At 38.9% G+C, this 27623-nt stretch overlaps 1 protein-coding gene across 8 annotated transcripts in view; it reads right to left on the reverse strand.

The window, feature by feature from the left end:
• Nucleotides 1-5043: 5043 nt before the first annotated feature.
• The window catches only part of magixb (MAGI family member, X-linked b), a 102061-nt gene continuing 79481 nt past the window's right edge, over nucleotides 5044-27623 (reverse strand). For 5 of the 8 annotated variants that reach the window (XM_077224353.1, XM_077224351.1, XM_077224354.1 and 2 more), the window contains 5 exons: nucleotides 12568-12768; nucleotides 10682-10749; nucleotides 10425-10574; nucleotides 9416-9554; nucleotides 5044-6593 (listed from right to left, as the gene is read on the reverse strand). In XM_077224353.1, coding sequence (XP_077080468.1) covers nucleotides 5530-6593; nucleotides 9416-9554; nucleotides 10425-10574; nucleotides 10682-10749; nucleotides 12568-12768 — 1622 coding nt within the window. In that variant the 3' untranslated portion in view covers nucleotides 5044-5529. The remainder of the gene's footprint in view (nucleotides 6594-9415; nucleotides 9555-10424; nucleotides 10575-10681; nucleotides 10750-12567; nucleotides 12769-27623) is intronic. The other 3 variants (XM_077224352.1, XM_077224355.1, XM_077224349.1) reach the window with 1 other exon arrangement.

Below are 27623 nucleotides of genomic sequence, written 5' to 3' on the forward strand. Positions count from 1 at the left end.
ATGAAAAACACCAGCAAAGGACATTTACAGCACCAATGTTATTTGCAGCGTTTGCATCTTAATGTTCATCCATGAATCCTTCAATTGTAAAGCAAGGCCTGTAACTGCAGCTCTCAGCAAATGAGTTCAAAGGTCAATAATTTGCATCCTCTCAGCTGTGATTGTACTTCAAAAAGTTAGTAAACAAAGATGAAGTCTAAAAAAAGTTTTGGCATGGACAGTTCTGAGCATCAGCTTGTAGCTGTTCCAGACAAAATGATCCATTTGACACATGAACTCATGAACATAAGTGATGTAAATAAATGCTTATATTACAGTCAAAAGAAATCAGTAGAAAATTTCTACTGTTTCCACAAACCCAGTTATTCCAAAATCCAGTCATCTTGAGATTTGCTGTGGTACACACAACTCCCACATGCTGAGGTAGCACAGTGGAAAATAGGGAACAGCAGCAAAAATATACCAATTTAATCCCTGCAATCCACTAAGATCTGTATAGCTTGAGATAGAAAACATACTGTAAATATAAGTGAAGAAACGGCTTTGTTCATAAACAGACACGTGAAATTCTAAAACTGAATCATAAATGTAAAGTCCAACATCTCAAGACAGTAAACCGTTTTTATACAAAGCAGCAGAAGAAGAATTTGAGATAAATACATTAAAAGTTTATGAAACACTTGCACGCGCTGAGAGCGCGTTCCTCTTCTTCTTCAATATAGTGTCAATGTATTTAAAAATAAAATTTACATAGTCTATATGGTTCCACGTGTTTTTAAAAAAAATCCTACTTACACCTCTCTTTATCGTCGTTTTCTTTTCTTCAACCCATTTTAAGGGAAGCTTTCAGTGCATCTCGAGCGCTCCGATTTCTTTGTAGGCTACCACAATCTTCGCGTCTTGTTAGTATGTTTTAACCTCGATGTTCGTCGAGTGTAAATAACAACGTCGTTTAAGACTTAAGGTATTTGTATTTTCTCTCATAAAGCAGACTTTTCCAAGAGGCTAAATTTAAGAGGTGACCGAGGACCACCTGCGCTAAAGTTCCGCGTTCTCCTGTATTTCCCGAAGTAACCAACGATTGGTCACTTGCGCGCTGATGCTTTTGAAGATGATCTCGCGGATGCTCAGGTTCGTGAGCGCGCTTCTCACCTGACAGATTCAGTAGCAACTGAAAAGCAGAGAAGCGTTAAACTAGTCTTTCCTGCGCTCGTCACACAGTCAACCCACGCAAGATCTTTTCAGTAGAACACACAGAGAGAGAGAGAGAGAGACAGAGAGAGAGAGAGAGAGAGAGAGAGAGAGAGAGAGAGAGAGAGAGAGAGAGAGAGAGATTTCAACAAATGAAGCTTGAATCATACAAACATGTTAGGCTACATAAGTAACGTAATCATTTGAATAGCCTTACAAAAAATACCATAGTAACAACATCTCTATCAAAAATATCAACAATTATTGTCAAGACATAACATAAATTTAAAGAAAGAAAATTACTTTGTTTAATGGAACAAAATCAATTCCTTGTTGGGATATCCAGTAAATTCAAACAGGTAGGCTAGCTGCCTTTTTCTTTTTTTGGAACATGGTAGTTTCTAGCTAGTCAATGGTTATTCATTGGCTGGTTGACCAGCTACAATTTTCCAAAGCCAGTTTCACCACAAGATGCTATGACCTGGTTACAAGCTTAGACCAGCTAAATCGTGTTCTAAATCAAAGCAGCTACCATCTTCCAAAAGGAATAAATAAAAACGAATATTTAAAAATGATCAAAAATGTTATTGGGGAAAATATGCTGTAAAAATCAAACCAATAAAATTGAAGATTCTTTGTAGTTTTTTAAAGTAAAAAAATGTGCTACAAAATGTTAGTAAGTTAATTGCTGTTTTCACTTAAGAATTGAATTATGAACAGTATGAATAGACCTTTATTAATCATGGCAATATTGTACAGTAGTAAATAATTTAAAAAATGTTTGGTTACACTTTATTTTTAAGGTGTCCTTATAATTATACATTTAACTACTCTATTAATTAACAACATGCATTTACAACTTAAGAATAGGGTTATTTGCATGTACAGTAATTATGCATAACATATATAACAAGTAAACATATATAACACTGTAAAATAACAGTCTAATAAAGTGTCTGATAAATGAAATAATAATAATACATTATTATTACATTTTTGGTTATCTCAAAAACGAAGTCAAGTAATCACCAAAGTTATTTTTATATTCATGTTATGAAGTGCTTTTCAATACACTTTGCTGTCATCTACTGCTCAGGGTAGAAATTACATCCACACGGAGCACAACTCTCACACACACACACACACACACACACACACACACACACACACACACACACACACACACACACACACACACACACACACACAGAGAGAGAGAGAGAGAGAGAGAGAGAGAGAGAGAGAGAGAGAGAGAGAGAGAGAGAGAGAGAGAGAGAGAGAGAGAGAGAGAGAGAGAGAGAAAAACACTCCAGTCCACAATTGATCTCAGGTTAATACATTAATGTTTATTATAACTCTTATAGTTTGTTACCTGCATTTGGATTACAATAGATTATAACAATATAATCATAATAGAAACATAATATTATATGTGTATATATATATATATATATATATATATATATATATTTATATTTATATTTATTTACAATCGGTACATATGGCCATAGGCATTAGTATGGACATAAAGACAACGTCAGACTCTAAAATGGACCCTTCGGATTTAACGTGTAATAAATATAGAGGCGTAGGACTCGTTAGTGAAAGCTTATGTGGCATTGGCTCATACTTTGAATATTATGATATGTTTAAAGATGCATGGACCAAAAACACCAGACTGACTTCAACTTGATCCCAGACCTGCTGGGCTGCACAGAATACACTGCTGTCCCAATGATCTAAAATGGCAACATCTTATGCATAGTTTAAATGTGCGTACAGGTTCTGCTAGACAGTATGACACAGAATGAACAATATTGGGTGATATTTGGGTTTGATGACACTAAAAATGAATCAAGGAAAATAACTGATATGTAGTAGGCACAGTTCTTAGGTTAAATGCTAAAATATCATCAGTATATCTACAGTTAAAAAGCTACAGTTCACAAGAGCATAATACAGTCGTCCTCTCTCTCACTTTTACTAGCAAGCTTTCACCAATAAAAAGAAAGAGAAAGACCTTGGTGCATTAAACTAAAGAGGTTTTGCAGGCTTGGCACAACACCACTCAGTATTGCATCCAACTTACAGTATATTTTCAATACAAATGTTCAGCACAATAGTCCTTTTTGGTTGACGGGTCAAAACGGTCAAGAGCAGTAAGAGGACCGCTTCCTAAAACATATCTTTGTCCTTTATCAATTACTGTTTATATTTAAAATAAATAGATACTTTATATGGTTTTCATATATGCTGTATAATTTCTTTATGGAAGTTGGACTGAGAGTTAATCTTTGTATTTGTGTGAATCATACTTTAATAGCCGCAGGAAATGTGTCAAGCAGGGCTATATATTATTTTTCTGGTAAATGGCATAAATGGAAAACTCAGAAATGAAAACCTTTAAAAATATATGAATCATGACATTTCATTTGAACTCAATTGAGATTTCCGAGGTCACAGAGACCAAGGTCAGCAGAAGAGTCTTTTGTTACAAAGGCAATAAGGGCCATTTTGAGGGTGTATAGGGGGATTAATAAATTAAAACATGTTATATATATATATATATATATATATATATATATATATATATATATATATATGCTTCCTGAGATGTCAGAGACCCAGAGGGCACAATATGAATACAATAATAATTTATGTATAAATGCATGAAAAACAAAACATGTTTCAGGTGAAACTCTTGGGAGTACGACAAATATATGGCCTCTTGTGTAAGTTTACACACCATTCACAAGAACGCTAAATTATGCAGTCATACTTAGCATATCTGAATAATACTTATTTCAAGGGGAAAAAGCACAACAGTTCTGCACAAATTGTTCAAAGTTAATGTTTCAAACATGAAATCTCAGGCTATACTACTGTTCAAAAGTTTGGGGTCTGTAAGATTTTTTAATGTTTTTGATGTTAAAGTCTCCTATGATCAAAAGTACAGTGAAAACAGACATATTATGACAATTTAAAATAACTTTTCTCCATTTTAATATATTATAAAATGTGATTTATTCCTGAAATGGCAAAGATGAATTTTCAGCATCATTACTCCACTCTTCAGTCACATGATCGTTCAGAAATCTTTCTAATATGCTGATTTGCTGCTCAAGAAACATTTATTATTATTATCAATGTTGAAAATAGATGATCTGCTTAATATTTTTGAGGAAACCAATATACCCCCCCCCCCCCCCTTATTCTTTGATGAATAGAAATCCTTTACTTCAAAAAGACATCTTTTGTATGTAAACGTCTTAACTGTCACTTTAAAAGTATTATTAAAAAAAATACTGACCCTAAACTTTTATTAGGTAGTGTACAATCATCATTCAATCTTTCCATGGTTAATATGGAGCATTGTTAAAGATTAAAGAGAGTTCACACAGTGGTACAGAAGAGGAATAACAGCTGTGCAAAAGGTAAGGACTGGACTCAAGCTACCATTAAAGATAAGAAGAATATTTGGCCCTAAGCATGATCATCTTATTGTATACGAAGTCAACATACTGTAACAGTCTGGCAGAAAAGTAAAAGATGTTGTGTTGATCACGGCAGACCTTCTTTATGGAGGACAAAGTGGAAGAGAGGAAGAGAGAAAGGCTTGAGAGAGAGAGCGAACTGGAGTGGGAGTGTTCAAAAATTGCTTAAACGAGCAGAGAAAAAAAAAAATTCAATTGATAATTTCCTGTAAGTGGTATTTGCCTGGGCAAAACTCGTCACCATGATGCTAGGTTGTAGTAGACGGTTGCTAGGTGGTTACTAAGATGCTCAAAAACGTCCTTATCTTTTAAATTTGGCAACATGCTTTTGTGTACGACGAATATTGCTGCATGGCACAAATTACCTTGGATAAAAGCACCTGCTAAATGAATACATTTAAATATATGTAAACTGCTTAATGGCCAGATCGAAAGAGATTTTCTATTACTTTGAAAAGGAACAGAACAGCTCTACTAAATTTCATTGCGAACCATTCATCCATGCATGTTTATTGTTTTAAAATTTTTACACCTCGTTTTTTTATTTTTATTAAAATGTCTTAATTAATTATTTTAATTAAAAAGCTCTTTTGGTGAAACGATAGACTTCTCTCATGTAACGTATGGATTTCCTCAATCATTTAGTTTACTTAAACCTCTTATAATCGACTGCAAGCTTGCATTCAGATCTGCCTCCAAAAATTGGAGAACCAAGTCTCCGCCCTTCATTTGATTTTGTTTTTTTTCACTCAGATGTACGTCACAAAACAGAAGTAAAAAAAATCACTTCCGTTTCATTGCGACTTTAAACATAAGAATGAGCAACAGTAAAAGAGATCATAAATCATGTTTCAGTTCCTCTACCTTTCCCTACCATTCGTATCCTCTCAGCGTCTCTAATGATTCTCTTTGAGTTGGGTTTTAGCCAGGGGCCTGGAAGTGGGGGGCCCGGGGCCCTTTGTGCGGTTTTTGAGTTATTCAGATACACAGAGAGACCAGAGATACTGGCCGCAGACACGCTACACTCAGACACACTGGCTCCTGACTCTGACTCTGCGTAGTCGGACGGCGCAGACGTGAGGAAAGAGAACGGGGTTCGATTGAAATCAGCATCACCTGCTGGCCCTTCTGATGAGACGCCAGGTAAGGGTCGAGGTGTGCGGGCCTGAATGTCTGAAGGTAGCACACGGACGCCCAAATAACGCAGGCGCTTATGAAAACTAATTTTTCGCTCTCCGTTCAATTCGCCTGGAATCTCTAGTTCAGTTTTTTTGTTCAGCTCCCACTCAAGCGCTTCCTTATCCACCATTCTCTCCTTTTCTCTTTCCCATTCCCTGTTGCTCTCGGATTTCCTCTCCTCCTCCTCCTCCCATTCTTTGTCTTTCACCCTTTCTCTCTCTCTCTTCCCCTTCCGTTCTCTCTCTCTCTCCCACTCGTCGTCCTCCTCATCTTCCTCCCACTGCAGTTTGGGCTCAGGAAGTCTCTGGTTATTGATGGTTTGTTTGTTCTTGCTCTCGTCTCCTTCCCTCGTTCTCTCCACCCGTCTCACCCTCTCTTCGCTCTTGCTCCGTCCTGACCTGTCCTCCCTTCTCTCGTTACCCTTTTCCTTCTTTCTCCCATTTCTTTCAAAACTTCCCTCCAAGTGTTCTTCACTATGCCCTCTATGTGTGTTTCTAGGCAAGCTCTGTGACCTTTTGTCTCTCGACCTTCGCCCCCCGCCCTCGAGACTGTCAGGGCTTCCGCGGTCTCCTCCGTCACCTTCCCTTTGTACTCTCCGCCCTCGGTTGGTCTTCCCTGCTTTTTGAACGCTGGATTTGGCATCCCGTTGAGCACGGCGACGGGTCACTGAAGCCAAACCCGACTGCAGGGCCTGGGGTGAGGAGGAGACGGCTGTGACGTCATCAGGGTCTGAGAGTGAGACGTAATGGTGGAGGGAAAAGAGGAAAAATTAACATTGTGAGGATTTACTCAGCTGATTATGTAACATTATTACATGAATGCAACAAACACTGTTGAAAAGAGTTCAGTGCTTCTGTTGCAGGCAAGATATTTGTGTGGGGAAATATTTCAGTAACTCTTGTTCAAGTAAAATGGAAAGTGAATTACGGTTTAGACAGTTATGAAAACCAATCACAATGAATGTTCCAGAGCACTTCACGTGTTTCACTCGGGTCTTTTGTCACCCTCTTCAGGGAGGACCTTGAGGTCATTCTGAATGTGCCGTGTGCTTCACTTTTAAGCTGCGGCCGACTCATTAAAACTAAAAGCTAAGAAGCTTTTGATATGCAAAAGAGTCTGTTTGATATGCTAATAACGATCCACTTAATTATATGCAATAACTCTATTATTCCATGACATAACTTTACTATTAAATAATACAACAAAACCTAAATCATGTTTATAATTACAATAAAATCAAATAAAATAATTGCCAAAGTTAACATCATTCTTAAAAAATACAGATTCCAAAGGACACAAGGAAGCTTTCAACCTTTTACCACACCTTTAGTGTGAAGAACAACTTAAAAAAAGAAAGAAAAATAAACTTTTCCGCAATGGACAGATTCCATGGATGTTGAAGGTTGACGGAATTACCAATGCAAATAAAGAATTTTTTTATATGTATAACAATAAGAACAATAAAAACATTTTAAGAACAATAAAGAATAAAATAAAGAAAAAACAATGTTTTTATAACCCTTCACTTTCTCAACACTTGGAATAGTCCGAATTTTAGCAGGACAATTTCATAACCAAAATGTCTAATATAACTGGCTAATAGAATATATAAGAGCTAAATAAATTTTAATGACTGTTCCAAATTAGATGATTTAACAATAGTGAAGCCATTTGCAGTCTTTGTGTGGCAGAACTGAATTATCATTAAAAAAAAAAAAGTATAAAGCACAACACACCATTGATGGTTGAAATGGTAATGAGAGAACCAATGAAGGGCTTCTGCAGAGTCAAAAGACATCTTTGTAACATATTTTGTTTTCTCTCATTAAACAAGGAGCTGAATGCACTGGGAATGAAAAAAACAACATTTTAATCATGCTCCCTGACCCATAAATTCTGTAATGAGGAATTTTCCTCCCATTGAGGCAAGTAAAGCTTGAAGAACCCTCTAAATGCTATGCATGTTTTGCATGCTTTAATTGGCTGTCAGAATAATGCCATGTATCTTAATTATGTTCATTTGGTTAGTTTATAAGCATATAATTAATTTGATTATTGAATTTTAAAATGATTGACAGCTATATGATACTAAAAAAAATCATGCAATCAATTGCAATTTTTTAAAAATCTACTTACAACCTTAAAATAATATAGATAAATAAACTGCAGGTTAATAAGCTTCATCTGGAATTACAAACAAACAGTACAGCTGTTTTTAAATCATTACATCTTCTGTCAAACTGAATCACAAACAGGTTGACATCACAGTGACTCTTGGTGTATTAATTATTAACATATGACAGGGAGACCGGAAAACACGATCAAAGACGTTTAGACAACAGAGAAATATGAGACAGATGTAGAGAAACAGTAAAATGGAGGACTAACAGGAACAGCTACCAACCGCGTATTTTCTGTCCTTCCAATCACATAGAAACACGGTTCGCCCAGCTTGGAGTTGGTCATACAGAGAGAGAGACTGGAGAGCTCCACTAAAGGAGGAGGAAAAGAAAGAGGGAAAGCCGAAAGAATGAAAACAAGGAGTTAAGGGAGGAGGAGAGTGAAATTAAAAAAATGGTTGATAGGAAATAAAGGCAATAAATATAAAGAAAGCAATGAGATAAAAATAACGATGAAGGGCAAATCAGACGAGATGACCCAAAATTAAAAGCAAATTAGTAGAAGCGAGTGTAAATAATTTGTTAAAAAGACACAAATAATGAAAGGGGATAGAATGAATTATTTAAAAAAAATGAAACCAAGGAGAATAGAAAAGGGGAAAAATCAGAGAACAGCTGTTAGTAAGCTAATAGATACAGGGGTTTTCATAAGAAAACAAAGACTGTTGTATAAAGACTATTGACTGATGAGCTTTTAACTTTTGAAACAGTTAACCCTGGGTCATTCTAAACTCCGGGTAAATGTAATCCTGGGTTATCTTGATACCCTGTTTATATCCAACATGTGGTGATTCAATGACTGTCCAAAGCGTGTGAATATGAGCCCTACAATCGGCTGTACAATTCTAACACCACATTGTTTCACACTGTACAAGTTTGGCACCGCAATGCAGAGAAAAAAAAGCGGTGCTAACCCTGCTTCTAAATTACAAGTGTGAAATATTCCTTTACCCGGGTTTAAAAGCAGGATTTAAAACAACGATACCCCAGGGTTAAGCACAGTGTGAAAAGCCCTATTGAATTCTACACATTCTATATGCAAGTCTACATCCACAAAATAATTTATTGAACATTGGTATATTTTATAATTTAGCTTTAGCTGTTTGAAAAAGCAACAAAGAAGCCACAGAAGTCTTTGAAGTAGTGATTTTACCATGGTTAAGGGGATTTTACGCTAGCAACGGCCCTTTACCACAGTTAAACCACTGTTACATGCAGCCTCTCATGGCTTGTTGATTTGTACATAATCATGTTATGTTATTATTTGTTATCTGGTGACAACATGATCCTAATAGCAATGACCATCATGTTTTAGATGATGTATGATAACATTCGGGTGATGTTCAGCTGACTTCTGACATGATGTCTTACCGTAGTCAGGGACGTATCCATTTCCTCTTTTGAACACGAGGTGTATCCTGGTTCCTCCGGTCCTGATCTGCTCCACAGCCTGACCGTGAGTCATTCCTGTTGTACTGTCTCCATTGATCTCCACCAGCTGATCGCTCACCTACAGCAAACACAATTACAACAGAAATGAGCCACAATTGTGTTTTAGACATTATTATTATTTTTACAGTGAATAAACATCAACATTTATAAAAGTAAGAGCATTTATTTTTGGACCAACATAAGTGCAATTAAATACAATTAGGAAATTATTATGACAATATTTTCTAATTTGTGGTGTTTGCTAAGGCGCTTTTCAAAGCGATCAGACTGACAGTAAACTTTTTTCAACATTGACAATAATAAGAAATGTTTCTTGAGCATCAAATCAAAATTTTAATATCATTTCTGAAGAATCATGTGACACTGAAGACTGGAGTAATGATGCTGAAATTTGAGCTTTGTCGTCACAGGAATAAATTAGATTTTAAAATATATTTCAACCAAAAAACAAACAGTTATTTTAAATTGTAATAATAACTCACAATACAATATATAAGAGACTTCTTAAAAAAAAAAAAACTATTAAAACATCTTACCGACCCCAATCTTTTAAATGGCCCTACCATTTAAATTATAAAATAGTATTATAAAATAGTAGTGTTTTACAAAATGGCTAAAAATTTATATTGTATCACACACACACACACACACACACACACACACACACACACACACACACACACACACACACACACACACACACACACACACACACACACACAAACACCTGCTCACATACATCTAAATAAGGATTTCCTCTTGACTTCCATTGTTCTTAAGGAAACTATAATTACTACAGACCCTAACCTCAAAATAAAACTTAGAATGAAACCTTTATCATTATTTAGTCTCTTTACACTTTTTCAGGCATTTTTGCATAATGTTATCCCCAAAAGTAATTATTTAGATCAAAGCTACACATCTGCACCTGTATTTTGTGGCTGCGTGAGGCCGGTCCTCCCTCCATCAGTCCCAGCACATAGAGGCCCATGTTATATTCACTTCCTCCTCTCAGACTAAAGCCGAATCCAGTGGACCCCCTCTCCAGTTCCACACTGTAGTACCGTGTGGCGTCCTGCTTTGTGTTTTAATTACAGGAAAAAAATGAAAAAGAGGGAGTTATTATTTGTACATTTTTGCCACAAAGCTTATGTAAATGCATTGTAAGGTAAAGGTTTTGCTCACCTTTGGTTTTGACTTGTGAGATTTCCTGTTCTTATAATCAGAGTCATTATCTGCTCGCTCTGAGGCATCTGACAGGAGAAAGGTATTAGGATACAATTATGTTACAATGTTTATTTAAATAATATCTATCTATCTATCTATCTATCTATCTATCTATCTATCTATCTATCTATCTATCTATCTATCTATCTATCTAATCTCTCTCTCTCTCTCTCTCTCAATCTCTCTCTCTCTCTCTATATATATATATATATATATATATATATATATACTCACCTAAAGGATTATTAGGAACACCTTTTCAATTTCTCATTAATGCAATTATCTAATTAACCAATCACATGGCAGTTGCTTCAATGCATTTAGGGGTGTGGTCCTGGTCAAGACAATCTCCTGAACTCCAAACTGAATGTCAGAATGGGAAAGAAAGGTGATTTAAGCGAATTTTGAGCGTGGCATGGTTGTTGGTGCCAGACGGGCCGGTCTGAGTATTTCACAATCTGCTCAGTTACTGGGATTTTCACGCACAACCATTTCTAGGGTTTACAAAGAATGGTGTGAAAAGGGAAAAACATCCAGTATGCGGCAGTCAAGTGGGCGAAAATGCCTTGTTGATGCTAGAGGTCAGAGGAGAATGGGCCGACTGATGCAAGCTGATAGAAGAGCAACTTTGACTGAAATAACCACTGGTTACAACTGAGGTTATGCAGCAAAGCATTTTTGAAGCCACAACACACACAACCTTGAGGCGGATGGGCTACAACAGCAGAAGACCCCACCGGGTACCACTCATCTCCACTACAAATAGGAAAAAGAGGCTACAATTTGCAAGAGCTCACTAAAATTGGACAGTTGAAGACTGGAAAAATGTTGCCAGGTCTGATGAGTCTCGATTTCTGTTGAGACATTCAGATGGTAGAGTCAGAATTTGGCGTAAACAGAATGAGAACATGGATCCATCATGCCTTCTTACCACTGTGCAGACTGGTGGTGGTGGTGTAATGGTGTGGGGGATGTTTACTTGGCACACTTTATTGACCCTTAGTGCCAATTGGGCATCGTTTAAATGCCACGGCCTACCTGAGCATTGTTTCTGACCAAGTCCATCCCTTTATGGCCACCATGTACCCATCCTCTGATGGCTACTTCCAGCAGGATAATGCACCATGTCACAAAGCTCGAATCATTTCAGATTGGTTTCTTGAACATGACAATGAGTTCACTGTACTAAAATGGCCCCCACAGTCACCAGATCTCAACCCAATAGAGCATCTTTGGGATGTGGTGGAACGGGAGCTTCGTGCCCTGGATGTGCATCCCACAAATCTCCATCAACTGCAAGATGCTATCCTATCAATATGGGTCAACATTTCTAAAGAATGCTTTCAGCACCTTGTTGAATCAATGCCACTTAGAATTAAGGCAATTCTGAAGGCGAAAGGGGATCAAACACAGTATTAGTATGGTGTTCCTTATAATCCATTAGGTGTGTGTGTGTGTGTGTGTGTGTGTGTGTGTGTGTGTGTGTGTGTGTGTGTGTGTGTGTGTGTGTGTGTGTGTGTGTGTGTGTGTGTGTGTGTGTGTGTGTGTGTGTGAAAAATAAAAAGTAAAAGTAAAAAACAATAAATTAACAAACAAACAAACAATTAATAAATATTTATTTGTCTCGTATTTGAGCTTTCTCAATACATCCTGGGATACATTTAAACAGTATTGAAGATGATATGGCATTTATGCTACTTATATATTATACTTGTTGCCTATTTGTCCTCCATTGATAAGTTTTTGTTATAATATGATCTATGGCTGATAAAAATAAATAAATAAATGACACTATTTAATAAAATAAAAATGATAAGCCCAAGTGTATGAAGTGATCAACTTACGAGCGCTGGCGCGGGGTACGATGGTCAAGCGGAGTGTGTTTCCAGCTCTCCTCAGGATCTGAGCCAGCTCTCTGTGAGGTAAATTCACCACAGATCTCCCATCCACAGCTTCCAGACGATCCCCGGGCCTGATCTGACCACTGCGAGCCGCCGGGCTGCCTCTGCGGACCGTCACAAACCTGTGAGGCAGCAGAGACGCTGCTGCAGAGGAAAGAGAGAAATGTTCATTTAACATTAAGAGTAATGCTTGCCTCTGCAAAACCTGACAGCACAATATCAGGGTGTTTAGGTGTAGAGCATTGTTATTTGTTGCTATTGTGTTTTAAGCAGGAGTTCTATATGGTTGCTATGGCACTGCTTAGTAGTTCCCCTTCAGAGACTACCGCTGCGTGAAATCGCAGTGGGAACGCCCTCAGCGTGACGCGTCTGAAGCATGAATGAAATCAGTCAATGGAGAGAATGAGCGTACGGCGAGTGACGTCATCGACCAGGAAGCTATAAATATCCCCTGAGTACACAACACGCCAGCTTTTAGTTACTTCAGCAGCTCTGTGTGTGTCTGAATCTGTCGATTGTGTTTGTCTGTTTTGTCAGGAGTTTTCACTATATATATTTTATATAAAAAAACCAATATGAGCGAGCAGTATAAGAAGTGTGTTCCCCCCTGTACTCGGCACATCACGGGTGGGGATTCACACGAGCTAAGTGTGGCTTGTTTGGGAGTGCAGCAATGCCCAGTCGGCTCTCGAGGGAGTCGATTGTCAGCATTGCGAGCGTTTTCCCTTGAGAACTCTGCGCTCGCGGCGATCGCTCTTCGAGGAGAGTGATTTGCTGCGAGCTCCCCGAGGCTCGGGTCCCGCTTCTGTTGAGGCAGAGCGGCGGCGCTTGTCTTGGGGCTCGCAGATGGATCTCGCTGGCGACGTTGAGACGGGCTCCGCCCTATCTCAGCTATCTCCGACGAGATCTAGTGCCTCTCACCCGGCTCTGGAAGCACGCGCTGCGGCGGTTACTTCTGCCCGGGTGGAGGCACATGATGATGTTGAATTGAGATTTTCCAGTTCTGAGGAGCTGGATGTCGAAAGTTTATTATCAGAGAAAACTAGTTTATCACATTATACTGCAAATGAAGAAGGTTTGATGGATGTATTATCTCGGGCTGTTGAAAAGCTAAAAAAAATAAAAATAATAATAAAATAACAGTATCGAGTGGCCAGCTGATAGACAGGTTTCTAGAATTAAAAGCAATCTAGATGATAGATTTCTGTCTGCACGACCTCAACCTTCTAGCCGGTGCTTACCGTTCTTCCCAGATCTTCATGCTGAGTTTTCAAAGACCTGGGTTAGACCGGTTTCAAGCAGAATTTACACAAATCAGTCCAATGCTTATGGTAACATTGTTGGTGCTAAATCTGCTGGTTATGTGACGATACTGTAGGCGGAGGAGACGCTTGCGAGCTATCTCTCTCCTGCTTCATCGTCTTCACTTAAAGCACCGGCTCTTCCACCAAAAAATAAATAAATAAATAAATAAATAAATATATATACCTTTGTGCTGGTGGGGAAGGCTTACTCGGTGGCTCGGCAGGCGGCTGCATGTTTGCATACGATGAATTTTATGCAGGCTTTTCAGGCCGACCTGCTCAAAGGAAATCTGAGGGGGGTCCCCGCCGAGAGAGACTTGCGTTCACCTCCCTTAAGGGTGCCCTGTCTCTCCTGGCGCCCTCAGGGGCCCGTCCTACTAACCCTGCCGAAACAGGGCGTAGAAGGGTCTGGCGAGTGCTTTCCCGAGGGACGCTCGCCGCCTCTAAGGAGGGTCACTCGGGATGTTCATCCGGAGGCCAGCCTCGAGAGGCTGGTTCCCTTAGTAGAGTTCCTGGCGGAATGGGTCCCCCACCCAGCAGGGAGTTAGGATACTACTTCATCGGAAAAAAAAAAAAAATCCTGACGTGCTGAACTTCAGGGTTCTGAGGGTGGTCCCTATCGTGAAAGACCTGAGTTCACTGCACAAGAACACGGTGCCCTGTCTTTTCCGATGCCCTCAGTGGTCTGCTCTACTAACCCTGCCTTCACAGGGCGTAGAGAGACTCGGCGAGCGATTTCCCGAGGGACGCTCGCCCCCTCCGAGGAGGGTTGTGGAGTGCCCAGACCAGCTGTTCCCTGCCAGTACGTTACAGGGCGCTGTGTCTGTCACTGGGGATGTTCAAATCAGATCCGAGGACTGGTTTGTCATGATAGATCTAAAGGACGTTTACTTCCATGTATCTATCCTCCCTCAACACAGGAAGTTCCTGAGGTTCGCTTTCGGGGGCGAAGCGTACCAATATCGGGTTCTTCCGTTCGGCCTAGCACTGTCACCCCGAACATTCACGAAGTGTACGGATGCTGCTATAGCCCCGCTGAGGTTACAGGGCATCCGCTTTCTGTACTATATAGACGATTGCTTGATTCTAGCTCAATCGGAACAACAGGCGGTTCGGCACCGAGATGTCGTTCTTGCTCATATCAAGTGACTGGGGCTGAGGCTCAACGCCAAAAAGAGTGTTCTTTCTCCATTACAGAGAACCACTTTTCTAGGTGTAGTGTGGGATTCAACGACGATGCAGGCACGATTGTCACCTGCTCGTATTGCTTTGATTCTCGCTGCAGTAGATCAGGTCAAGCTAGGCCAGTCATCCACTGTAAAACAGTTCCAGAGACTGCTAGGTCTCATGGCAGCTGCGTCCAACGTGATACCTCTTGGCCTCTTGCACATGAGACTGTTACAGTGGTGGCTCAGGACCAAGGGATTCTCCCCGAGGGGAAATCCGCTTCGCATGATCGTGAGTTTGCGACGGTGTCATCACGCCCTGATCATGTGGAAAGATCCTCGGTTTCTGTCCCAAGGCCCTGTGTTAGGAGCTCCTTGTCGTCGCGTTATGCTAATGACAGATGCCTCTCTCACGGGTGGGCTCAGGGTCTGTGGGAGGACCATCATCGTCTGTGGCACTTAAACTGCCTAGAGATGTTGGCGGTGTTTCAGGCTCTGAAACACTTCCTCCCAGACCTAAGGGGCCACCATGTTCTTGTCCAGACAGACAACACATCGGTGGTTTCTTATATCAACCATCAGGGGGGTTTGCGTTCTCGCCCGCTTTACAAACTGGCACGTCAGATCCTTCTATGGGCCCAGGGGAAAATTCTTTCTCTGAGAGCTTTTATCTCCCGGGGTATTTAAATCAGGGGGCAGACATCCTGTTAAGACAGGGGCCGAGGCCCGGGGAATGGAGTCTTCACCCCGAGGTGGTGGAACTCCTATGGAAACATTTCGGTCTTGCCGAGGTAGACCTATTTGCTTCTCGAGAAACATCACACTGCCCGCTGTGGTTCTCTCTCAGCCATCCAGCCCCGCTGGGGTTGGATGCGATGGTACATCCGTGGCCGAGGTCACGCTTGTACGCTTTTCCCCCGATCGCTCTGCTCCCAGGAGTTCTGGAGAGGGTTCGCCGGGACGGGCTCAGTCTCCTGCTAATAGCCCCGTTCTGGTCGGCCCGGGTATGGTTTGCGGACCTAGTGTCTCTCCTCAACGGCTCTCCCCTAGAGATACCGACCAGGAGAGATCTGCTCTCTCAGGCGAGTGGGTCGATCTTTCACCCCCGTCTAGAGCTATGGAGGCTGTGGGCTTGGCCTCTGAGGGGGCCCAGCTCATAGATTCTGGTCTCTCGGCTGAGGTCGTTGAGACCATCCTCCGATCCAGAGCTCCCTCCACGAGGAAGTTATATGCCGCGAGGTGGAAACTTTTCACCTCTTGGTGTGGAGAGCGCCAGCAGGACCCAGTTAACTGCCCGGTTGGTACAGTCCTGGATTTCCTGCAGGACCGTCTCTCCACAGGGTTATCCCACTCCACACTGTAGGTGTATGTGGCGGCCTTAGCTGCTTACCACAACCCTTCAAGTGGAGGTTCCCTCGGGAAACACCCGCTTATGTCTCGCTTCCTTCGTGTCACCTTGAGGCTGAGGCCTGCAGTTCGCACAAGGGTACCAGCTTGGGATCTGGCCGTCATCTTAGAAGGTCTCTCCCTTGCTCCTTTCGAGCCCATCGAGGAAGTTTCGGAAAAGTTTCTTACTCTAAAGACTATCCTTCTTCTCGCTTTCTCATCTCTAAAAAGAATTGGAGATATTCAAGCACTTTCGGTGGCTCCCTCGTGCCTGGAATTTGCTCCTGGTTGGTTAAGGCCTTTCTCTTTCCGAGACCAGGTTATGTTCCTAAGGTTCCAACTGTTTCAGTTAGACCTATAGTTCTGCAGGTTTTCTGTCCTCCGCCTTTTCTGACGTCAGACCAGGAGAAAATTAATTTGCTGTGCCCAGTTTGGGTTTTGATGCTTACGTCCACAGAGCTGCCCTGTGGAGGAGATCGGAACAAATGTTCGTCTGTTTGGGTCACCTAAGAAAGGGTGTCCTGCATCTAGAAAAAGGATGAGCAAGTGGGTGGTCGAGGCCATCCCACTTGCTTATGGTTCGGCCCATCAGCCTTCACTTTGGCTGTAAGGGCTCATTCCACCCGGAGTATGGCTGCTTCTACAGCTCTTCTTTCAGGAGCTTCTCTTCAGGACGTTTGTGATGCGGCAGGCTGGTCCTCACCGCACACTTTCGTTAGATTTTATTCCCTCGATCTTAGCTCCAATCCGGGGCTCAGGTTCTCTCGTCGGTTTGTGTCTCCTAATGACACACGACGGGGATTTGGTCGTATGGGGATGTGGGTATTGCGTTCCCACTGCGATTTCACGCAGCGGTAGTCCCTGAAGGGGAACGTCCCGGGTTACGTATGTAACCGTAGTTCCCCGAAGGGACGGACGCTGCGTGTCCTGCCATACTCTCGGCATCCCCTTGGGTCGCTGCTTCAGTAACTTTTAAGCTGGCGTGTTGTGTACTCAGGGGATATTTATAGCTTCCTGGTCGATGACGTCACTCGCCGTACGCTCATTCTCTCCATTGACTGATTTCATTCATGCTTCAGACGCGTCACGCTGAGGGCGTTCCCACTGCGATTTCACGCAGCGTCCGTCCCTTCGGGGAACTAGGGTTACATACGTAACCCGGGACGTTTCTTACTGGCACTTATCAGAGAGAATCAATAATTGAAGTCTGTCTGACATTTTTCTTTTAAATAAGCATTTGTTTAAGGGTCCTATGTTTAGGTTCAGTCATTTCACTTTCATGGCAATGAAAAGGTTATTTGTCAGTTATTGAAATGTCTTATTTTTCTAAAATGCCACTGATAAGAGTTAAATTAAAAACATAAAAATGCTAATTTAAAAGATAAATGTCGGATGGACTTAGAGGTTTTTGCATCTGAAGTCTTCAATTATCCATCTGATAGGCTGTAATTTAGTTGGCCAAAGCAGTGTATGAATGAGACAGACAGAAGAAAGAGAAATGAACAAGCAGAAACTGAAGATATTCAGGGGAAAAAAAGTATGTTGTGATGTTAAAAGCTGGATGGTGGAAAATTTTCATCAACTGAACGACTCCAAAATCCTTAATTTTTATCGGGTAATTTTTGACCCCACACTCAAATTTGATAACAGATCAATTCAGCTCTCAAATCAGCATTTTTCTCAGCCTAGGATGATTGCCAACCTTTCCTCCAATTCAATTACTTAAAAACTATTATTCAAGCATTTATTTAATTGAGATTGGACTATTGCAACTCAATACAAAGTCCGTCATGAAACTCTAGATGACGCAGGCAAATAGGTACTCAACTCAACCTGATTCTAATCACATCATTAGGGAACAGCTGATTGGTTCCTGCTATATCACTAGCCAATGAGCTTGCGTGCTCAAACATCAAATACTTGGTTAGCATTAGCCTTAGCAGTGCAGCATGCTTTCAGACACCCTCCACCTTCCCCAGCTCCACCTGTATAGACAAGGGTTGTTCATGTACGCTATATTGTTCAGCAGCAGTAAGTCTTATTTGCTCACAGCAGTATGTCGTGTATGTATTGGCAGTAACAGGTCCTGTACTACAACAGCAGCAGCGTAGCAGATTTATTCCATTAAGACCAAATATATCGACATTTTAAATCCATTCAAAACCATTACCATGCCAAACACTGTATTTAGGGGTCTCTCAATCTTGTCTATCCCATCTCCAGTTGGTCCAAAATGCAACAGCCAGACATTTAATTGGCACTAGAAAGAGGGAAAGTATTACACCTGTTTTTAGCTCCAAAGTCCTTGAATGGTTTGGCACCACATTACTTATCTCTTTTACTTTCAGACCAATAGGTACTTAAGATCATCTAATACTCTGTTGCTGTCTGGACAGATGTGCTTAAAAGTTAAGGGGGATCATGGATTTACCTGGATTTAGGATGTACCTAAAATCTTCCTCTTCTGAGTGGTTTTTTAAATATTTTATCAAGGCGTATCTCTGTACAATGGCTTATGAGTTAGGGTTACCAGTTCTGGCACTGTTGATAGTGTAGGGATTGTTTGTATAATTTATTATTATCTTTAATTAAATTTGTCTGTAATTTTGTTACTGTCTTGTTTTGTGTAATACCTGTTGTATTGCTGTGTAAATTTCTTGCCTGTCCAGCTCTTTTATCAGTTTTGCCGTTATCAAATATGTTAAAAATTGAACAGAACTAAAATCATATTGCATTATTTAACTAATCATCCCCTATGAGTACAATGATAGTTAGCAAAGACTTGCAGAAAAACACACAGACAAGAATAAAGATGGATTATCTAGGGGGAAGCAGATAAAGCAGATGTGGAGATTTCTCTCTCTGGATAGAGATAGCAGAGATGATGGATGGAGGGTGGAAAGAGTAAAGTGGCAGGGATTCAAATGGGACAGAGAGAAAGATTGCGAGAGAAAGATAGAGGGAAATTATTCATCAGTATGGCAGGAAAAAAAGTTTCTCTCTCTCACTCAATGTCAAACTCTTTCCAGGCTGGGTTTTAAAGGCATCCATCATTAATATAAGTCTGATTCTGTTGCTGCTGCGGATCCTCTCAGAAAATCACACTGAATGTCAGCTACAGAAACCTGACGCAGCTCGCAGTCAGATTATCAATGTAGATTTAAAAATTCAGAAAAATTTGTGTATTTTCTTTTAAAACATTCTCCAATAATCTTTGTTTTATTTGCAACATCGAAAAAATATTTGTTTTAATGTGTAATATACAGAGAGGTGTGTGTAATAATAATGTGTAATATATGCACATGACATGCAAACAAAAATATATAATTCGTGGCCACGATTTACTAATCTGTTTACTCGTTTTAGTTAAATCATGACCACAAATTAAGAATTCGTTCCGACTTATTAATTTGTTCCCTCATTTTGATTTAACTAAAACAAGGGAATTAATTATTACAACGTGGCCATGCTTTAGTAAAACAAGGGAACAAATAATTAAAACGAGGGAACAAATTAGTAAAACATGCTAGCGTATTAGTAAGTCGTGGCAACAAATAATTCGAGCTCTTCATGAGGTGCATCATGGGATACTTTTAAACAGTATTTTAGTGCTTTTCCTCAACCATCTGGTCCATCTCATCCAATACATAAATATTCATGACTAACACTGTGGATCTGAACACATGCACCTACATGTATTACAGTTTTTAATTTGCTAAATATGTTCTCTATTAAAACCGTACCAGCTGTTGAGTCTAAACTGGAAGTTTCTTGAATCAATAAGTAAAGATAATGTCTGTGTACACAGAGCAATACTAATCCAAGTCACATGCAGACACTAAAGGGAAATGACCTTGTAAGTCCACATCTTTGTCCCTAAAGTCAATCTGCCCGTCTCCATTAGCGTACGCCATTACCGAGAACAGAAACTTGTCCTGTGCCGACCTACTTAGAAACACACACTCACACACAGTCAGAGACACAAATATTCACATGCCCACACACATATCTTTCCTTCTGTCCTGCTTCTATTTTCTTGGGGATGAACCTCTGTAAGCAGAGTGCTGAGAAACAGAAATCTTCATTGATGTTTAATGCTGACTTGCTTTAGCTCAAGGGGGAAAATTCATGCTAAGCCTTTTGATTTTCCCTCCATTCTCCCCAGCCTGAGGGGATATTTGTTAGAACTAGCATTAGCGTCTTGGATTAACGTGACTTTCTATTACGTTTCTGGGCCGATGCCAGTGTAAGATCTGCCTAGGAGGTGTTATGCATTACAGACTCTGCTTTTACTCAAAACATTAATTGACTCAAACCGTAATGTTAATGACAATCCAAGTATCACTTGACCTTTAATGTTGCCTGATTGGCAGTCTGGATTTCATGTTAAGTGTCTATGATTATTACATTATAAAGTTACTCAAGATTTCATGAAACAAAAGCGGTTGTAATTGAATCTTATGTGACCTTTTTACACCCTCTTTATGCACTGTACATATAAGATTTGTACGTTAATGGTACGGGCGGACATATGTGGATTAATTGTGGATAAATGTGTTTGCTAAATTATGTTTATGTGATTATGGTTGCTCAAGTTCAATAATTAATAATTTTGATCTTGCTTTTTGAGGGTTGGCAGGCTTTTTAGTGGTTAAATGTCTGGGCTGGTAAACCCAAAGGCCAAAATCCCATAATGGGAAATTTAAGAAGAGGAAAGTGCTCGGAGTTCCCATCACTAATCTGCTTGTGAGTAAAGCACTTACTCCTGATTCCTCTGGAGGGACTGTTCCTGTAATAAAAATAACTCACTCTGGATAATATGGCAGTATGTTACTGTACGTAGAGAGCCTATATGTAATGCATTCATAATGCCTTACAATACAGCTTACAATCAGATGTTTGCATAATAACCACAGATATTATAAAATAAATTATAATACTTATCAAATATATGTACAGTACCGTCCAAAAGTTTGGCGTCAGTATGATTTTTCGGGAAAGATTCGTACTTAATTAATACTTTTATTCAGTAAGGGTACGTTAAGTTGAAAAAAGTGACAGTAAAGACATTTATAACGTTTCAAAAGATTTATATTTCAAATAAATGCTGTTGTTTTAAACTTTCTAATCATTATAGAATCCAGAAGAACATTTATAACAGTTAAAAAATATTAAGCAAGCACAACTGTTTTTTTTATAATTGATTGTAAGAAATGTTTCTTGAGAATCAAATCAGCATATTTGAATGATTGTTGAATCATGTGAGACTGAAGACTGGAGTAATGATGCTGGAAATTTAGATTTACCATCACATGAATAAATTAACTTAAATTAAATTAAATTAAATAGAAAACAGTTATCAAATCAAATCAAGTCGTCTTATAAATAGTAATACTATTTCACAATATTACTGTTTTTACTTTATTTTTGATCAAATAAATGCAGCCTTGGCAAGTATGAAAGTATTATTTTCAAAAACAAACTTTTAAATATTTCCTACTGTAATAAAAATATTGCCCATTGTAATTTTGTATCTCATATTTTCATTTTTTGGGCATAATGCTAGGAATATTCCACAAATGTATTCAAGAGGAAAAAAAGCATCCTGTCATTGTAAATATGGAATTGACTTAAGTGACTTTTGATTAGTGAGATTCAGACAATCGCTCTTTCAACTCGTGAATTAAATCAAGAATTATGTTTTGGTCAAAAGATTTGTCAGTCTTCAAAGATTCAGTTACCGTAGAATGACAAGAAATTCATAAATAAATGACTGTTATTTCCTAATGTGATATTAATAAGACTTAAGTTGTAAACTGCCTTGTAAATCTATTTTGATGACAAAAAAATATGTTTCTACCATAAAACGTATGCATTTTTGTCGCAGAGAAAGTAAAAAGCAGCCAGCAGAGTTCAGTTGTTGTGTTCTCCACTAGACAGGATTCAACTGTTATTAAAACATCTGTTATGACAAAATCCCTAAATTAATAAATAACAATGAATAAAGTCCTTTCAATACGAGAAAGTGTAAAGCTGCGAAAAACAGACAAGTAGAGTTATGAGGAGGAGAGTCGTAATCACGGCTGTCACTGAAAATCATTAGTTTTCACACAATGCAGCATCCAGTGTGAGTCATACAGATTCAGCCTCCGGAAACACTTGAGCGCTGAATGAGAGTGCCGACGACTGACGTGCGTGTGTGTGAGTGTGTATAAAGAGCAGACCGCATTTACATTTGTTCGGAATCATTGTTGCCAAGGCAACGTTCGTGAAACATAAGCCACCTTGAACGCCTTAAAACTTTTTCATCTTTCATCTGTTCGACCTCTCCTGCGTCTTTATTTCTTGCCCTTCATCTTCTTCATTCTCATATCAGCTGTCAATTCCTTTTCCTCTCGTTTCTTTACATTACCTCTCCATTCAAAACACCCAATCCCCCATCCTTTGCTACTCTTTCAGTCGAAGCAGCTGTTTTGTTGAGTCAGAATCATTATATAGTACATCAGACCCAGAAAACACAGCCTGCATGTAGAGCACAAACTCATTCAGCTGTAGTCAGGGTTCAAACATTTACTTTTTGATGTCAATGCAAAAAGCGAGTGAATTTGTCAAATTTAACAACTATAAATGTTTCTTACCAGCCATTAAACTGTGTTTTTAAGTATCTTAAATAACAAATAGGCTGCATTTTGTGTCACCATGACAATCGGTTTATTTAGCTGTTTTCCAGTAAATATGTTATGATAAATAGCGCAAGTCGTCGTCTCTCAGCAAAATGACATAGCCACAAAAACATCAAGACATTGTGATTCATTGTTACCCATATTTGGTAATTTGGCTCACCACATGGAGATCGGGAACAGTTATAAAAATAAAAAATAAAAAAAATTAGATAATAGTTATTCAGGATTACCTGCAGATGGTAAAATCATCAGACGATGCTCAAATTGCACCAGATGTTTTCTTAAGTAGATTTAAATTGTGCACATCGTTTGCATCTGTGAGGGTCAAACTGTCATTCATATACAGTAATTTTCTAATTTTAATTTAAATCATGTATTATGTTACATTTATGAATAATAAATAAGTCATGCATCAGGTAATTATTCGTTTTTTTTAGCATTTTAAAGGTGAAGGGTGTATTTGTTATGATGAGACTTCTTGACTGAAGGTGAAGTGTGTAATTTCTGAATTGCAAACATAACTGCTTTCAAACAGACTGTCCTGTCCCAAACCAAAATGAAATCATCCTACAAACTGCTCACTCATACATCTCTTAGCGCATTAAACTTGGATAGGAGAAAGTATTTTATCACTGAAGACATTACAGTTCAGCTTAAAGAGATAGTTCACCGAAAAATGAAAATTCTTAAACAAGTGAAAAATTATTTAGATGACTTACTTTCTCTTTGTTTTTCTTATGTTCTGTGGAACATAAATATATTTAAAAAATTGTATCTCTTTTTTTGTCCACACAATGGGAGTCAATAGTTACCAAAACTGTCTGATCACCAACATTCTTCAAAATATATTATTTTATGTTCCACAGAAGAAAGAAAGCCATACAGGTTTGAAATGACAGGTATGAGGGTAAGTAAATAGTGACAGTTTTATTTTGGGTGAAATAAGAATGATGCTCTGTCAAGATCTGCTTTGATAGCTGAAAACTGTGTAACAATATTGGGCTTGAAGTATTGTTCAAGTCATATGCTTTCCCACACTAATGCAGACAAATGGGCCACAATGTAAGACACAAAGACACGTGCACTTAGTCTTGATATCCTGCAAAACACCGGACCACCTTCAAACCGCCAGTGAGTTATGGAGTTAAGCTGAACCATGTGAACACTTCTTTTTTTACATTTTTTAAACAGATCTGACTGTAAGGTTTGAAGCCATCTGCATATATGCTAATGTACTCCAAAACAGATCATATTCCCTTTTTAGCATATATACATATGTGAAATCAATGTTCCAGGAAAATGGAGCAAAAATATTGATGAGTCTTACTGCACTACACAGATTTCTGTCAAATCAGATGTTTGATTTGGCTATAGACATGAGGCCGTAGGCTGAAATCCAGACCAGCAGCATGATTGTGAATGTACTTTTACACACAGTAAAACAACAAAAGTTAATATTGAGCAATTGTAGACACAATATTTAAGCAACTGTAGACACAATTTAAATATTGCTACCCTAGTGAAAAAAAACCTATAACAAAATGCATTTAAAATACATTTATTTCATACTAAGCGATACTCTATTTGGAGTACCTTTTTATTGCACAATGCACATTTCTTAATATTTAGCCTAAAGCGTGTTTAATATCACTATTAGCTCGGATAGTATTATTTCTGTATAATATCAGTTTTTAAATTAAATATATTTAAAATGTACCTAAAGTATACTTGCAATAGTTCCACTTTAGCACAGTCAAATATACTTAAATATATCTTTAGTTGGACCTCAGTACTATTTCCGGATAACTAAAGTGGACTGAGTACAAAACATAGTTTAAGTACATCAATTTAATATATTAAAAGTACAATTGCAGGGTATTTATATGAAGTACGTGAGTATCTAAATGTATTTGTAGTATACTTAGCATAAAATAAATGTATTTTGAAAACATTTTAGTATATTTATTTTTCACTAGGGTAGTTACTTTGTCCGTGCAATTAAATAGTTAAAGAGTTTCATTCCTGAGTGAATTTGTGTTTTTGAACAAATCGACAGAGTGAATAATTCAATAGCCCCTTTCACACATACAGTCTTTACTGGTAAAATTAACGGTGGTAAATTACTGTTAAGAGATCATGTGTGAACGCCATTTACCAAAAATACCGGTTCGGACATTTTATAGCATGAGAAGTTGTAAAATTACCAGTAATTACCGGTATGATGCGGTGTGTGAACAAAGAATGAAGATTACCGGTATGAGCATGTACAAAATCAGAATGCACTGACGTAAAGAGTCTGCTTTGAGCAAATCATAAAGTTCTTATTGAAATAACACAATTACTCTGCGCTGTTCACAGGAAGCTCCGCTTCTTTTTAATTGTTTTTCTATGTAAATGACCATTGTGCCATGTTTTGCAGCTTTTTTAGTGTGTCACGCTCAAGACAAAGCCTTATTTTCCATTCATCAGCGCTGCGGCTCTGTAGTTGAACACTATTATGCATTTCTCGTCTCTCGTGTTTTTAAGAGCAAAAAACACGTTCTGTGTGATCATCCCCTTACGCATGTCACTCAGAAGTCAAAAAATGTTGTCAAATTGAACATAGTGAAACTAAAGGGGTTCTCCACATGCGGGCAGATGAAGACAACAGCGCAACGTTTAAGATTATTTCCGATGTCTGACATCACTGAATTTAGTTACCGATATTTTGGTGCTGATGTGTGAATGGTCTCTTAACGGTAAAAAGCCTGAATACCGGTAATGTTACGGTAATTTACTGGGATTACTGTGTGAAAGGGGCTATTGATTCACTCATAATACAGTTCATTATTTAGTTCCTGAATGAACCAGTGTTTTGAATGAATCAGTGACTCACTTACTCATAAAGACAGTCACTTGTTGCCACCTACTGGCATAATGATGTAACCTGCAGAAAGAGTTTCTGTAAAATCCACAGACTGACAGTCTGTCTAGAACAAACAGATGAGCACAGTTATACAAACAGTTCGTCTTTTAAGTAACGTGATGATGAAAGTTTGTAATATAATAGCAGTCTTTGTACAGTCTTCATCTCAAAAATAAAAGTGCTCCACAGCTGCTGAAATGCACTGGCTGGCACTGTAACACCATTCACTTCAGAAGACCAGCGCTGCATACTAAAATACAAGAGAGAGATTGAGCGGGACGAGAGAAAGACACAGCAAGAGTGTGTGATGCTCATTATGAACCTGTGTTGCACTGCAGCAGAAGCTTTTCCTAGTACAGTATCAAAATGTACTAGTTATGACTATAAACAGTGACAACTGTTAATAAAAATAACTTACAATGCTGTAAATAGCTATGGGTGTTTTCGATGGCATAAAACGCTATTTTACTAATTCATTTTACTTCCATTTCAGAGCAACAATAATTTAACAACACATTTAAGAACGAATTAAGCACAAAAAATCTAATAGAATATGTGCACAACTTGTAAGAAACACACAAGCACTTCTGACAGAGTTAGCAAACAGCAGCTTTAACTGATTGGAAAAAAGTCTGTCAAGAAAATACATAACTCATCAAATTCATATGAGGAATGAGCCAATAATTACAAAACGTAATTAAAGATGAAAAGCCTCAGCATTCAGTTACTGCAATGATTGTCTAAAATATATCACAACTGAAGCAGATGTATGAACACGAACCGGTAAGAATGAGATGATGATAATATCTCGCTTATCTTGCTAGTTAATGAATAGAGGATGTTCTGCAGATGTGCAATTGATTTAGGTACAATGCAGTACTGCTGTATCTGAAGCCAAGAGCAGAGAACGCAGTGGGCTTTTGCACTGTCACAATAATAGGTGTGTGTGTGGTCCAGGTAAACCCTACGTTATGAGGACAAAATGTCCCCACAAGGATGGCAAAATCCAAAATCATTGTACTTGTGGACATTTTCAGTCCCCAGGAGGAAAACAGCCTATAAAGCATACTAAGTGATGTTTTGAAAAAAGCAGAAAGTTTTAGGTTTAGGGGGTAGAATAATCAGTGTGTGCAGAATAAAAATCATGATGTCTATGGAATGTCCCCATAAAACCACCATGTGTGTTTTGGTTGTGTGTGTGTGTGTGTGTGTGTGTGTGTGTGTGTGTGTGTGTGTGTGTGTGTGTGTGTGTGTGTGTGTGTGTGTGTGTGTGTGTGTGTGTGTGTGTGTGTGTGTGTGTGTTTGTGTTTGTGTTGTGATGTTTTTTTTGAAAATACCCAAAAAAAGCAAAACATTTTCTGTGATTGGTAGGCTTAGGGGGTAGAACAGTTTGTACTGTATAAAAATTATTATGTCTCTGAAATGACAACATAAAACATAAAACCCCAATGTGCGTGTGTGTGTGTGTGTGTGAGTGTGTGTGTGTGTGTCTGTGTGTTTTGTGGTCTAGGGGAATGTTTCACTCAGACTTTGTGCCATAAGAACAGTTTTTTGA

The sequence above is a fragment of the Siphateles boraxobius genome, unplaced genomic scaffold (assembly GCF_051911475.1).
Source record: "Siphateles boraxobius isolate OS27281-9 unplaced genomic scaffold, OSU_SipBor_1 9, whole genome shotgun sequence".
NCBI classification, from domain to species: Eukaryota; Metazoa; Chordata; class Actinopteri; order Cypriniformes; family Leuciscidae; genus Siphateles; species Siphateles boraxobius.